Source organism: Pagrus major, chromosome 17 (assembly GCF_040436345.1).
Source record: "Pagrus major chromosome 17, Pma_NU_1.0".
Taxonomy (NCBI): domain Eukaryota; kingdom Metazoa; phylum Chordata; class Actinopteri; order Spariformes; family Sparidae; genus Pagrus; species Pagrus major.
Genome location: NC_133231.1, coordinates 2,410,299 through 2,425,367, shown reverse-complemented (window position 1 = coordinate 2,425,367; position 15,069 = coordinate 2,410,299). Strand labels below are relative to the sequence as shown.

Genomic DNA, 15,069 nt, shown 5'->3' with positions numbered 1-15,069 from the left:
AATTTCTTTTGAAGAGGTTACTACCCCATTATCCTTCTTAATCATTGGAATGTTGTTGGAATTATCCTGTTGCCTCAATTGTCTCGCTAACAGTCTGCCATTCTTTTCACCCCCTTCATAGAAATTAGTTTTTAGCCTAAATAAGGCATACTCAGCCTTTTTATTATATATATCATGTAGTTGATATTTCATCTTACAAATTGTTTTATATAAATTATCTGAATAGTGATTTGCCAATTCTTTCTCTAATTTACGGATCTCTTTGTCTAATATATTTTCTTTCTTCACATTCGCCTTCTTCATTTTTGAGTTATGGGCAATAATTTTCCCCCTTATATAAGCCTTAGATGCTTCCCAAACCGAGGAGATTGTTTCTGTAGAGCCAATATTAATTTAAAAAAAAGATTTAAGATCCTCTGATAACATATTACTAAATGACACATCCTGTAGCCACACAGTGTTAAGCCTCCAACGTCCTCTTTTCACATTATCTGTGTTGAGGTCAACTTTTAACTTCACCGTGGCGTGATCACTAAGGGCAATAGCTCCTATCTCACAGTCCACTACTGAGTCTATTAATGAGTTTGATATCAGAAAAAAATCAATCCTTGAATGAGATTTGTGACAGTGGGAGTAAAAGGTGTATTCCCTCTCACGTGGGCTCACCAATCTCCATATGTCTACCAAGCTCAAGTCCTCTGTCAGCATATGAATTGCAGCTCTGTCCCTGGGTGAAGATTTAGCACTGGGCTTACTCCTATCAATTATCCCGTCCATTACCTGGTTGAAATCCCCCGCCAGTATCACCTGGCCCTGCATGTTTCCTATCACTCTGTTAACCTCATGAAAGAAGTCAAGTTCCTCCTTGTTTGGGGTGTATATATTACATAGTACTGTCTGGATTCCATTGATCAAGGCTTCAATACAAATAATTCTGCCATCCTTATCATGGTGTTTTATCATAACAAAACTCAGATTTTTATTAATAAGTATCATCACCCCATTCTGTTTACTAGAGTATGAGCTATGGAAAACCTACCCTACCCAGCCTCTTTTAAATTTCCCTGCCTCTTCATCCCCCATCATATGAGACTCCTGAATAAATGCTATGTCTGCATTCTTGGATTTCAAATATGTCAGAACCTTCCTCCTTTTAATGGGGTTCCCACATCCATTTATGTTCCATGATATTATATTAATATACCTGTTAGCCATCATTTCTAGACCTGTAAATACTCTTTGACCTCAGTTCTCTCACCATGGTTTCAATAATAACTAAACACATATTCAATAGGTTGTTCAAAACGTTAGGCCTTCTCAGATCTACTGTCTTAGTGCAAAGATAAAACATGAAAAACACAAACATAACCCCAGTTAAAGCAACCCAGAACTCGGTGCTTCTAACTAACCCCCCTCCCGCCCCCCGATTAACCTGAACTAAATTAACCGTGTCCGTGAGGCACATCCTGTCAGCTCGCGACAGCACAGCTCTTCTTGCCTCCCACAAACCATCATCAAAGTTACCTCATTCACATACACTTCGTCTGGTTTCCATAAAGTCCCGCGGTCCTCTATTCAGCATCTCGCACAAACTTCTCCGCTTCTTTGCTGTCTCGAAAAGTTTTCTTCTGTCCTTTCCATGTGAAGATGAGCGTTGCAGGATAGACCAGCCTGTGTCTCACATTCAGCTCATGCAGACGTCTCTTCACTGGAGTAAATGCCTTCCTTTTCTCCGCCAGCTCTCTGGTCACATCCTCATAGAAGGACAGCTTACCGTCCTCCCAGTCGATCCCACGTCTCTCCTTCGCCACCTGCAGCACCTTGTCTCGGGCCGATGAGCGTAGGAAGCGTATCAGTATGGTCCTGGGTGGCTGATTCGGGCCCGGTACGGGCACCAAAGAGCGGTGGGCACAACAGTTCAACTTCAAACTAGCTGCCGGAGAGCCCGAGCCCCTGAGAGAGGATCTTTTTCCACATACTGAATAACTTTGCCCGTCTCCTCCTTGCCCTCTTTCAGTCCCACCACTCTTACATTATTTCTCCTGCTGCGGTTTTCCAGATCTTCCACGCGCATCCACAGTGTTTCCAGCCACTTGTCACACTTCTCCATGTTTTCCTCTGAAAACGAAGTGTATGTCTCCAAATTTACATAATTAACTGATGGTCATGAGGAGCTCTCCTACTGTGCTGCCATCTTCCCTGCGGTCCCACGTGACCCCCGCACAAAAACTTCTTTATGACTGTGTCCCAAGCTGGTGCGACACGGCTTGCTGGCTGCTGAGAAGAGCTGGACGACTGGACTATGATAAACACCTGTTCCTCTTAAAACCTGAAGAAATGGACCTAAGTGGATTGGCTCCTTTTTACACCTCGGTTCTGCAGGTTTGGCAGATGTTTAAGATCAGGCGTGACACTGAGGAGACTCTGGGGCTGTGGCTGTTTGAGGAACCTCTGTTCTTCAACAGCTTTATCAGCACTAGGACTCTGCAGTCTGCCAGCCTGCGAACCAATCTGAGAGGAGCTGGCTGCACCAAACTGGGCCATTTAATGAGGATGACGGTGACATCTGTGGACAATCTGAGGAACAACAGCAACATCACCTCTATCAGGCTGATCAAAAAAGTAGTGGAGGAGGTCTGTGTTGCCCTGCCTCAACACCTGAGAGAGACTGCAGAAGACCGCACGCTGCGTGATCAGTGGGGTGAGGCGTGCAAATACAGCTTCCCCTGTCTGTTCATCACCACAGCTCTGGGGGAGTGGGAGGAGGGAGGAGGTCAGCTGCTGTCGTTCGAAACCCCTCACCTGGACAAGTTTCAGGCTGTGGGAAAGAAGGCACTGTGTCACATCAGCGTCAAGACCCTAAACGTGCAGTCTCTGGCAGGGATGGAGGAGTGGAGGTGGACTCGGTTTTTTGGCCCAGATGTTTCCCCAAAAGGCAGCTGGCGGTCCCTGTACAAGCCGCCCGTTGAAAAACGGACAGCAGACCTCCAGTGGAGGATTGTGCATGGTGCAATAGCTACAAACAGATACAGAGCGCACCTTGATCCTGAGCTGGGGGAGGGGTGTGGTTTCTGCACACAAACAGAAACGCTTGGGCATTTGTTTGTTGAGTGTCCTCGACTTACTGGAATGTTCCAGTGTTTCAAAAGGTGGATTGAGGGACTGGGGGAGGTTTTCAGTTTTGTTTTGTTTATCTTTGACCCAAAGTATTTTGCAAAAAGAAAGACTGTGCACACCCTGGTGAACTTTCTGAGTGCATCTGCTAAGTTAGCCATCTGGCTGACTCGCAGGAACCTCGCTCGGGGCATCGGCAGTGTGGAGCTGCTGCCGGTCTTGAAGGGATTGGTGAAGACCCGACTGCATGTCGAACATGCTTATTTTAAAATGGTGGACAATACTCTGGCTTTCAGTCAGACCTGGGCTGTGGGCGGAGTTCTCTGCTCTGTGGGGCTCTGTTGTAGCCTCAAATGATGAGGTGACAGTGATATGTTTCTCCTGAAAACTGTAAATAAAGGCACACCGAAAACCTCAAACCTCTCTACAGTGAGCTCCATCTCTACAGAGAGCTCCATCTCTACAAAGAGCTCCATCTCTACAGAGAACTCCATCTCTACAAAGAGCTCCATCTCTACAGTGAGCTCCATCTCTACAGTGAGCTCCATCTCTACAGAGCCCATCTCTACAAAGAGCTCCATCGCTACAGAGAGCCCCATCGCTACAGAGCCCCATCTCTACAGTGAGCTCCATCTCTACAGTGAGCTCCATCTCTACAGAGAGCTCCATCTCTACAGTGAGCTGCATCTCTACAGTGAGCTGCATCTCTACAGAGCTCCATCTCTACAGTGAGCTCCATCTCTACAAAGAGCTCTATCTCTACAGTGAGCTCCATCTCTACAGTGAGCTCTATCTCTACAGAGAGCTCCATCTCTACAGAGAGCTCCATCTCTACAGTGAGCGCCATCTCTACAGTGAGCTCCATCTCTACAAAGAGCTCTATCTCTACAGAGAGCTCCATCTCGACAGAGAGCTCCATCTCTACAGTGAGCGCCATCTCTACAGTGAGCTCCATCTCTACAAAGAGCTCCATCTCTACAGTCAGCTCCATCTCTACAGTGAGCTCCATCTCTACAGTGAGCGCCATCTCTACAGTGAGCGCCATCTCTACAGAGCTCCATCTCTACAGAGAGCTCCATCTCTACAGTGAGCTCCATCTCTACAGTGAGCTCCATCTCTACAGTGAGCAGGGCTGGACCCAGTACTCCACTGTCTGGATCTTTGTTTGTTGAGTAGGTATTCAATTTTCAATTCTGGGATTCAGATATTCATTCAGTTTGCTTAATTTTGATTTGTACTAAATGTGGGCCATCTATAAAAGGCAACTGCAAACAACAGCTGTTATCATGTCACATAAAGCACAGATCAACAGATACAACAGGGTTTCCTATACATTCTTCTGAAGCAGCCACCACATACTGATTCTCTGCTTATGGAGCTGCACGTGTCTCTTTCTGTCTCTCTCTGTCTCTGTTTCTTTCTGTCTGTCTCTCTGTCTCTTTCTGTTTCTTTCTGTCTCTCTCTGTCTCTCTCTGTCTCTCTCTCCATCTCTTTCTGTCTCTGTCTGTCTCTCTCTCTGTCCGTCTCTTTCTGTCTCTGTCTGTCTCTGTCTGTCTCTGTCTCCATCTGTCTCTGTCTGTCTCTGTCTCCCTCTGTCTCACTGCTGATGAAAGCAGAACCCGTTGGTGACAGAGAGAAAACAAAAAGCAGAGGACAATCAAAGCATCACTATGTAGAGTGAGAGTAAATGAGCGTGGTCACTCAGGTGTTCACATCACAGCTGATCTGAGGTGAAGGTGAAGGGTTAGTAAACACCGGTGAGTGACTACTGCAGGGTTAATTGAGCCGGGAGTAATTCCTGACTGTACACATTCACACCGAAGATGAAAGCCAGATGTGAGCAGATGTTAGTGTGTTTGTTGGTCAGTGTGAAAGAGGTGTTAGTCTTAATCAGCTGCAGAGTGGCAGGTGTGGTCCCTTACACTGACACCTGGATAGCAGAAGGTTTGGCCACTGCACACACAGTGCAGGACCAGAGAGGTGGCAACAACAAGCATGGGGGGGGGGGCAAGAGGAAGACGGGGCTGAGATGGATCACTGTGTAGACTAAACCTACAGACTCTTTCTTGTACGTGTTGCAGTGTAGGACATGCACAAACATACCCTGAGTTCTGGTTCTGCCATCATCAACTCCTGAGGCCACAGACTCCATCATCTCAGCCCTCCTGCTATGAAACTCTGCGGGGGCCATGAGGCCCCGGGCCACAGCTTTCTCCATAGTCCTCTCCATCTGTCTGCAGTAGCCTCCACCACCATCCAGACCAAACTGCCTCTGCACAGACCACAGACCACACAGGTCAGCTGAGATGTGCTGCTGCATCACATACACACAGACACAAACCCAAGACTTCAAACAGCACAGACACAAACCACAGACTCCACACAGTAAAGACAAACCCCAGACTTCACACAGTACAGACACAAACCCCAGACTTCACACAGTACAGACACAAACCCCAGACTTCACACAGTACAGACACAAACCACAGACTTCACACAGTACAGACACACAAACCACAGACTTCATTCACACAGTTCACACACAACAGGAAAAGAATCATCAGAACATACAGTTTGACTCTGACTACATCTACTTTTAGTTTGACATGGTGACCTCAGCTCCACTGCGTCTGTGTTGTAGACAGACTTACTCAACATGTTTCCTACAGTGAGCTGACTCAGACTGTCCTTCATGCTCCGACACTGCGTCTCTAGGATGAATGATCCAGGATGCACACTAGTGTAGGAGTAGAGATGAACTCAGTGTCCCATGACAACAAAAGGACAAACAAAAAGAGAAGTTCCCCATTTGAATTATCTCTCTTATGCCTCAGTCTATCCATATCCACTCTGTGGGGATCAATTCAGGTCAGTTGGCTGGCCAACCTCCACACTGTATGGGAGATGGTGGTTTCCTTTTCCAGCAGGACTAGTAACTGGTGTACTGACCATGGCATTACCATGCTTGACTGGCCAGACAACTGGCCCGACCTGAACCCCATAGAGAGACTATGTGGTATTGTCAAGAGGAAGATGAGAGACACCAGACCAACAATACAGACGAGCTGAAGGTAGCTGTCAAAGCAACCTGGACTTCCATCACACCTCAACAGTGCCACAGCTGATCACCTCCATGCCACGCCGCATTGATGCAGTCATTCATGCAAAAGGAGCCTTGACCAAGTGTTGAGTGCATAAATAAACACACTTTTCAGAAGGTCGACTTTTTGATTGGTCTTATGTAATATTCTTATATTTTAAGGTTCTGGGATTTTGATTTTCATGAGCTGTAAGATGTAATCATCAAAAATTAAACAAAAAAAGGCTTGAAATATTTCATTTTATGTGTAATGAATCTAGAACATATGAAAGTTTCACTTTTTGAATTAAATAACAGAAAAAAATGACTTTTTCATGATATTCTAATTCTTTGAGATGCAGCTGTATATGTTCTTTACAAGTGGATGTAAACTTTTGATCACGACTGTGTTTCACACTGAACCTACTGGATCTGCAGAAGCCTTTGAATTGTCGCCCACTTCAGGTCGAATCCAGTCCTAGTCTTTTTCTCTCACTCTTTGTTATATTTTTTCCCCATATTTTGCCCACTATTAATATTAACTGAGGTAATGGCGCCATTAACTTCTGTGAACTATCACCTGTGTTCATGTTGTGTATGGGGAAGGGGAGGGGTGGAGGGAACCAGGCTGTAGATGGATCCTACAATATGACCAGAAAGGCATGTTCACTTCATCGGATGGGAGACTGGAGATATGGGAACAAGCCCAAAGAAGCAACTACACTTTAGAAACAAAGCCCAAAAAAACCTTTCAGCCTGCGATTACCAATATTCAATAGCCACTTCAAAGAAAAACAAGCCCAACATTGCTTATAATAAGCAGACATGGCTTCCTGACAGCGACCTCAAAGGGTCAAACTCAAAACTCCCAGTGCGTTTAAAAACAGGGCTAACTGGAGACACTATGCCAGGAGAGGGCAGCACAAATCCAGAATACAACTGATGTTTCTATTTGGTTTATTCTCATATTGGACAGTGTTGGTCCGTCGGTCTGCTTGTGTCGGACCAACACACCATTTTACTGCAATAAACATGAATGAAGTGAGATGAATAGACTGAAAACTTTATCAGGTGTTCAGAGCTCTGATGGCGTGGAGGATGAAACTGTTTGCACTGCAACCTTTTCCCTGATGAAAGCAGGGAGAAGAGGCTGTAGGGAGGGCTGGGAAGATATATCACTGGAGGCTGGAGGCTTTCTTTACCAAACCAGACCGTGATGCACGGTCATCTCGATGGTTCCCTGTGTAGAAGGTGGACATGCTGGGTGGGGAACACTTGCTTTCTTCAGCCTCCGTAGGAAATACAGGTGTTGTTAGGAACAAAGACATGCTGGTGACACACACAGAAGCAGCTGCTTGTACTCACCAGATACAAAGACACTGTTGGCAGTTTACCTTTATAGTCACTGATTTATATCAAACCAACAACATGTAACTATATATTCACTATGGTTTGTCCAGTAGGTGTTGTGCAGTGTAAAATCCAGACCTGCAGCTTCTTGAACTCCTCTCTCTCCTGCTGGGCCTCCTCCTGCCACCTCCTCTGCTCCTCCTCCGTCTGAAGTCGTTTGGCTAGCTTCAGGTCTGCTCCAGGGCTACCTGTACCAGTAAACCAGAGGCTCAGGAAGGTGTACATGTACAGTCACGGTCAAAAGTTTCCACCCACTCATAAAGAACATGTATATCATGTCAGTCTTCAGTTCGAATGATATTAGATATAAACTTTTGAGCATGACTGTAGGTGTACATTACATCAGACAGATACAGAAGGAAACCTCTGGATGTGTGGTAGAGGTCACTGAGTGAATTATGAATATATGCCCACCTGCAGAACTCACAGCTGCTCCATGATCTAAATGCACTTCCACATGTTCCTGCAGAGAAAAGCTGTTGCTGCACACCACAGAGCACAGAGGACACTCAAACCTCAGCTCTCCTACAAAACACAGGAAACTCCATTCAGGTCCAGTTGTTACAAACTGATTTCATATGAGGGTTATCTGAGACTAATGGGATTTTCTCTGGTCCACTTGGTGCCAACCACTGAGAGCTCGGTTTGATTGTGTTAGCAAAAAGTATTTAATCCTCAGAGGATATTCCACTGACAGCCCACATGAAACATCCAGTTTTCATGCAGTTTACATGCACTTGTAAAGAGGTTTGTATAATGGTTAATAGAACACATGCTGTTGTGTACAGTTAACACTGAAGAACATGCTGATTTCTTTTTTCATAGACTCTGACCAAAATTATCTGTTGATTCTACCATCAGGGTCATTCATGTGACTCATTTTCTGTTCTGTCTAATTCCTGTTTTTATCCATCCAGATGAAGTGGAAAAACTGAGAGGCTCAGTAATCCACCACGCAAACAACAGACTGTCCTGTTCAACTAAGCACTGCCCACTAGCACTCAGTTAGCATGTACTGTATGTCAGTGAACAAAGGTCTGCACCTTGTGCTTAAAAAAGCAGGACACTACAATCACGGTGAAAAGTTTGTATCCACTCATAAATAGTTTATATCCCCTGCTCCCTCTCCGTCTGAAGCCTCAGGTCTAAAGAACATGTTCATCATGTCAGTCTTCAGCTCCAATGATTTCTAAAGCTCTCATGTTTCTGTGATGAATGAGTGGAACACAAACTACTTTGTCACAAAAACATTCATCAAGTTTGGTTCAATAATGAATTTAATTGAAGCTTGTGGATGTTATCAGAAAACACCTCACTGAAGTGAAAATGGCAGAGAGACATTTAACCAAATGGATGGAAACTTTTGATCACGACTGTTCATACTAAAAAAAAATCCTGATTGATGTCTTCCAATCAGGATTTCGACCACATCACAGCACTGAGACTGCTCTAGTCAAGGTCAATGACATTCATTTAAACACAGACAGTGGCAATAAATTCAGTCTTAGTGTTACTCGATCTCAGTGCTGCGTTTGACACCACAAACCACAATATACTACTGGACCGACTGGAAAACTGGGTGGGACTCTCTGGTACAGCACTAAACTGGTTTAAATCCTATCTAAATGATAGAGACTACTTTGTGTCTATTGGTAATTATGCAAGTGGAGTACCCCAGGGCTCCATTCTGGGGCCTCTACTATTCAACATTTACGTGCTTTCTCTAGCTCAGATAATGGAAAACAACAAAATATGTTACCATAGTTATGCAGATGACACACAAGTTTACATAACCATATCACCAGGGGACTATAATCCCATACAAATGCTGAGTAGATGTGTTGAACAAATCAGTGATTGGATGTGTCAGAGTTTTCTTCAGTTAAACAAAGATAGGACTGAAATAATTGTTTTTGGAGCCAAGGAAGAACGTCTCTGCTCAGCTTCAATCTGTAATGTTGAAAACTACAAACCAAGCCAAAAACCTCGGTGTAATCATGGACTCAGACCTGAATTTCAGGAGCCACACTAAGACAATTACAAAGTCAGCCTACTATCACCATAAGAATATATCAAGGATTAAAGGACTTATGTCTCGGCAGGATTTGGAAAAACTTGTCCATGCATTTATCTTCAGCAGACTCGACTACTGTAACGGTGTCTTTACAGGACTCTCTAAAAAGTCCATCAGACAGCTGCAGCTGATTCAGAATGCTGCTGCTCAAGTCCTAACAAGAACCAAAAAAGTAGATCACATCACTCCAGTTCTTAGATCTTTACACTGGCTTCCTGTCAGTCAAAGAATAGGTTTCAAAATCCTGCTGTTGATTTATAAAGCACTGAATGGTTTCCGATCCATCCAGACCTCTGAGGTCGTCAGGTACAGGTCTGCTTTCAGTCCCTAGTGTCAAAACTAAACATGGAGAAGCAGCGTTCAGTTATTATGCTTCACATATCTGGAACAAACTCTCAGAAAACTGCAGGTCTGCTCCAACTCTCGCCTCTTTTAAATCAAGGCTGAAGACCTTTCTGTTTGCCACTGCCTTTCACTGAAGCAATTTTAAGGCTTTGAACTGCACTGTGACTTTTATTTTCTAGTCTTGTCTCTTTTAAACTTATTCTATTTTAGCCTACTTTCCTATTTCTTAACTTGTTTTAATGTTTTGTTTCTTGATGTCTTCCTACTTGTTTTTAATGTATTTTAAATGCAATTTTTAATTTCTTTTAATGTCATTTTTATGCCCCTGTAAAGCACTTTGAGTTGCCTTGTGTCTGAATTGTGCTATACAAATAAACTTGCCTTGCCTTAAAAATACCCAGACTGGTTTGTAGGGTTGAGTTTACAACAATATGCTAAATTTTAAGATTCTTGCCAAACTAAGATGAACAGTTAGGATTACATACAGCCAGCTTTTCTTATAGCTTGTTTGTAAAAATATCAAGAGAATGCTGTACTGCCGAGAAAGCTGACAAAACCATCACCTTGCTACTTTTTACTTGAGCTGTCATCAACAAGTAAAACATTCCCTTCACATCACCGGGTTCACTCTCTCCACTGCAGCCTCTCTGCTCACCACGGTCTGTTCTATTCATGTGGCTCAGGCATTGAAAAAAAACACTGAGGCGCTGCGCGGAAGTGTTATAATGGAAGGAATGGTGTGTTCACAGAATAACTTCCTAACGTTAGCTGCTGTGGAAGATTTAGAAAATAGACTGTAGGACTTGTTAGAAAGATTTGACCCTCAGTCAAACTCCAAACTCTTCCCCTAACAGGTGAAGACCCTGCTGAGGATGACGAGCACACAGGTGAGCTTCTCTGAGAAGTTCTCTGACAATAATACCCCAACTGTTCCATCAGCTGTGTGAATGTTTGCTCTCAGACCATCTAAAGGGGTTAAGAGGAGGACTGTTGAGGTCCTGGGCTGACGTGGTTACACCTGGTCTGCACAGGTCAGATGAACATTCAGTTAACAGCTCTGGATGTGTCAGACTGGCATCACCTCCCAGAGAGCCACACAGCTAGCACGACTAAAATGTATATACAGAAAAGCACTGCATCATCAGTGAGCTGATGAGAGTTTTCTGCAGTTTCATGTTGTGTCTTTCTGTACAAAGTAAGAAACAAAAAACATGTTGTTGTTCTACATACTCCACAGCTGAACCACTGCTCCATGTGAGCTGAACGTCCTGTCAGGGGAGACCAGCAGACACACTGACAGACTGCTGGCTGATGCTGATGTCATCGCTGGTAAACACACCTCCACCAAGTACTTCAGTAAGGATACATCATGTACATGTGGGTGAGAGTGTCCTAGTTTTAAGAGGTAATAAACTCTTCCATCTCTTTAAACTCAGATGACTGAGTTGGTATTTGTGGAACTTGTTTGTGCCACTGGAGAGATGATTAGATGCTACAGATTAACTGTGTGCTGACAACAGTGGCTGAGTGACTAAACACAGTGTTCTGACGTGTTACCTTCAGCTGAGGGCTCATCCTGCAGGTGCAACTCAACATGCTCCTGCAAGACGAAGCTGCTGCTGCAGACCAGGGCACACATGGGGCAGGAGAAGAGCTTCTCTGTGAAAAGTAAAGGACAATTCAACTCAATGGTGATGTTACAGTTTGAAATAAATAGAGATGCATGATATACACTCCCCAGACAAGAAAAAAAAAAGTCAGACACTCTGAACCTGGACCTGACCAACTGAATCAACCCCAGATCATAACACTGCCCCCACAGGCTTGTACTTTAGGCACTAGGCATGATGGGTACATCATTTCATCTGCCTCTCTTCTTACCCAGATGGGCCCATCACTCTGGAACAGGGTAAATCTGGACTCATCAGAACCACATGACCTTTTTCCATTGATCCAGAGTCCAATCTTTATGCTCCCTAACAAACTGAAGCCTTTTTTTCTCCAATCAGCCTCACTGATAAGTGGTTTTCTTAAGGCTACACAGCTGTTTAGTCCCAATCCCTTGAGTTTCCTTCACATTTTGAGACTGGAAATGCTCTTTCACTATTAAACAGCTGTGATAGTCTTTCTTTAACTATTAAACATAGCCGTGAGTTCTACTGGTGATTTTTTACGATTTGATTTCACCAAACATTTAAATGATCTACGATCACGATCATTCTAGATTTTTCTATGGCCACATTTCTTCCTGGAAGATGATGGTTCACTTCTGTCCTTCCAGGTTTTAATAATGCGTTTGACAGTTCTTAACGCAATTTCAGTAGTTTCTATTATCCTGATATTAAATGATTCAGAATATTGGGGGGAGGTCACGTGACCCGACGAAGATGGCAGCTTAGAAGAGAGGCTCTGATCAACCCTGCACAAAAATCTTTTTATTCCCCGGACAGTGGCTTGGAATTCAGATTTTCCACTCAGCGTCAACTATGTCGACATCTCATGCGAGTAAGGAATGTGACATTTTTACCAGAGCTCGAAAACCGACCGCTCAAAACAAGAAAGGGGCCTCACCCGAGCAAGCAGATGCTAGTAGCATGGCCGACATAGCAGATGTGCTAAGAGAGCTAAAGTCGCTCCGATCCGAGTTCGGACTAAAACTAGATGGCATTAATAACCGCCTCGGAGAGGTGACCAGTGCTATAACTGCATTAGAAGGCAAAGTGGCTGAAGTTAAACAGGACGTGTCGGAGCACACTAAACGCATCGGAGAAGCGGAGAACCGAGTGATGGCGGCAGAGGAGGAACTTGAGGGTGTACGCGTGGAGTTGGCTTCAACTGTAAAACGGCTAACACATTTGGAGATGAAGACCGACGACTTGGAGAACCGAAGCAGGAGGAAGAACCTGCGTATGTTTGGTCTCAAAGAAGGCGCCGAAGGTGCGCGACCTTTGCTGGATTTTATCCGAGAAATGCTGCCGCGGTGGCTGGGGCTGAGCGCGGATCAGACCCCGGTGTTGGAGCGGGTACATCGCACCTTAGCGCCGGCAAAGCCTAACCAACACAGAGCCGTTCTTATACGCTTCTGGAAATTTCAGGATAGAGAGACTGTTTATCGTCTTTCATCACAGAAAAATATCCTACACGATGGAGCTAAGATCACTTTGGTGCAGGACTTTTCAGCAGAAACGATGCGGAAGCGTCGGGAATTCAACACGGCCAGAAAGCTGTTTGGTGAGATGGGGAAATTTCGGGGATTCCAGCTAAATCCCTGCAAGATGAGAGTGGTCCATGACGGGAAGGTGGTCCTCTTCTCTTCACCGCGTGAAGCAGAGGAATTTCACCGTAAAATTCAACCTAAAGATTAACTCTTCTCATCACAGTCAGCCTCTGATGACAGGTAACCGCTGTAAAAGGTACAGTAACAGTGAGGTGGACTGATGGGACTGGCAATACTAATGTTATAAATGACCCGGCACACTTACGTTTTGTTTTTTGTTTTTTGTTTGTTTTTGGTTTACTAAGAAGATATAAGTTTATTGCATACTGTTTATAATGAACAATCCGAACGGAGTGTGAACCGGAAATGGTCTATTTGAGCTCCCTACCCCTGTTTTTTTTTTGTTTTTTTTAGCTTAAAATTGAAAGTCATTAACATTATGACAAAGTACTTTTTTTTCTCTTACTTTATTATTGAAGCTCATTTACGCAAAGTGATGACTGGAAACGGGGTGGGTTAGGGAGTAAATTTAATTTCAATTTATTATAATTTCATTTTTTTATAGACAAATCCGTCCCATTTTGAATATCTAGGGAAAAACTATGTTGATTGTTGTAAGTGTAGTGCACGGTTGGTGATGGGTTCAAGACTCACGTTGACTAATTAACTGCTCCTCATGTAAATGTGGATCAGTGCTCCTCATTCATTTAGCGAAAGATGGGGAACGACGGGAGCAATGTTCAGTGTTCAGGTCGTAAAACACTTCAGTTGGGGAAGTGTGGGGGGTGGGAAGGGGGCTATCTGGCAGTTTGTTTGTTTTTTGTTTTTTTTGTTTGTTTGTTTTTTCTCTTACATGTCATCAAGGCTTCTATCAGCAGTGTCTTTGTTTACTTATATGGTCTATCTGGCAGGACAGAGCTGCATCTTGCTCACAAGACTAAAACACCAATATGTCTAAAATAAAAATCACTAGTTGGAATGTTAGGGGGCTGAGAGAAATAGCCAAATTAAAGCAAGTTTTAAACAGAATCAAACAACTTAAGTCCCAAATAGTTTTCTTGCAGGAGATACATTTAAGACCAACAGAAATTGACAGATTGCAAAAGAGATGGCCAGGTCAGGTCTTGTGTGCTCCATACAGCAATCATGCTAGGGGTGTGCTTATATTTATACATAAATCTTTACCGTTCCAAACCACTAATGTTATTTGTGATCAATATGGTAGGTACATCATTATTCAAGGTAACATATCCACATGTCGACTAAATCTGGTTTGCATCTATGGTCCAAATGATGATAATCCAACATTTTTTCAGAATCTCTTCCTCACTCTGTCCACCTTGCAAGGTATGTACATTATCGGTGGTGATTTTAATTGCGCTTTAGTCCCCACAAAAGACCGTTCTACTAACCTTGATTCTACTCCTATACAAACAAGGAAAATACTATTGCAGTCCTGTAAAGATTTGAATTTGGTTGAAGTATGGAGGGAACTACACCCAGATAAAGTTGAATACTCCTGTTATTCGAGTACACATGGCACCCACTCGCGAATTGACTATTTTTTGATCTCATTTGGACTTCTTTCAAAAATTAAAGAATGCTGGTATGATAGCATTGTCATTAGTGATCATGTGGCTGTATCATTAAATTTACATATAGATACATTTATTCATAACCCTAAGAGATGGAGATTTCCTGTTGAGTTACTGCAGGATGCAAAGTTTATAAAATTTGCTGAAGAACGCATTGACAATTACTTTGAAATCAATCGTGACCAGACTGATGCTTGTGTTAGATGGGAGGCATTCAAAGCATATATCAGGGGGG

General features: G+C 43.7%; 1 protein-coding gene across 3 annotated transcripts in view; it reads right to left on the bottom strand.

Moving 5' to 3' along the window:
* zufsp (zinc finger containing ubiquitin peptidase 1) overlaps nucleotides 1-15,069 on the bottom strand; it is a 72,385-nt gene that overhangs the window by 22,576 nt on the left and 34,740 nt on the right. For 2 of the 3 annotated variants that reach the window (XM_073485879.1, XM_073485880.1), the window contains exons 3-6: nucleotides 11,580-11,681; nucleotides 8,018-8,128; nucleotides 7,682-7,791; nucleotides 5,218-5,386 (exon numbers count right to left, since the gene is read on the bottom strand). In XM_073485879.1, coding sequence (XP_073341980.1) covers nucleotides 5,218-5,386; nucleotides 7,682-7,791; nucleotides 8,018-8,128; nucleotides 11,580-11,681 — 492 coding nt within the window. The remainder of the gene's footprint in view (nucleotides 1-5,217; nucleotides 5,387-7,681; nucleotides 7,792-8,017; nucleotides 8,129-11,579; nucleotides 11,682-15,069) is intronic. The other variant, XM_073485881.1, reaches the window with a different exon arrangement.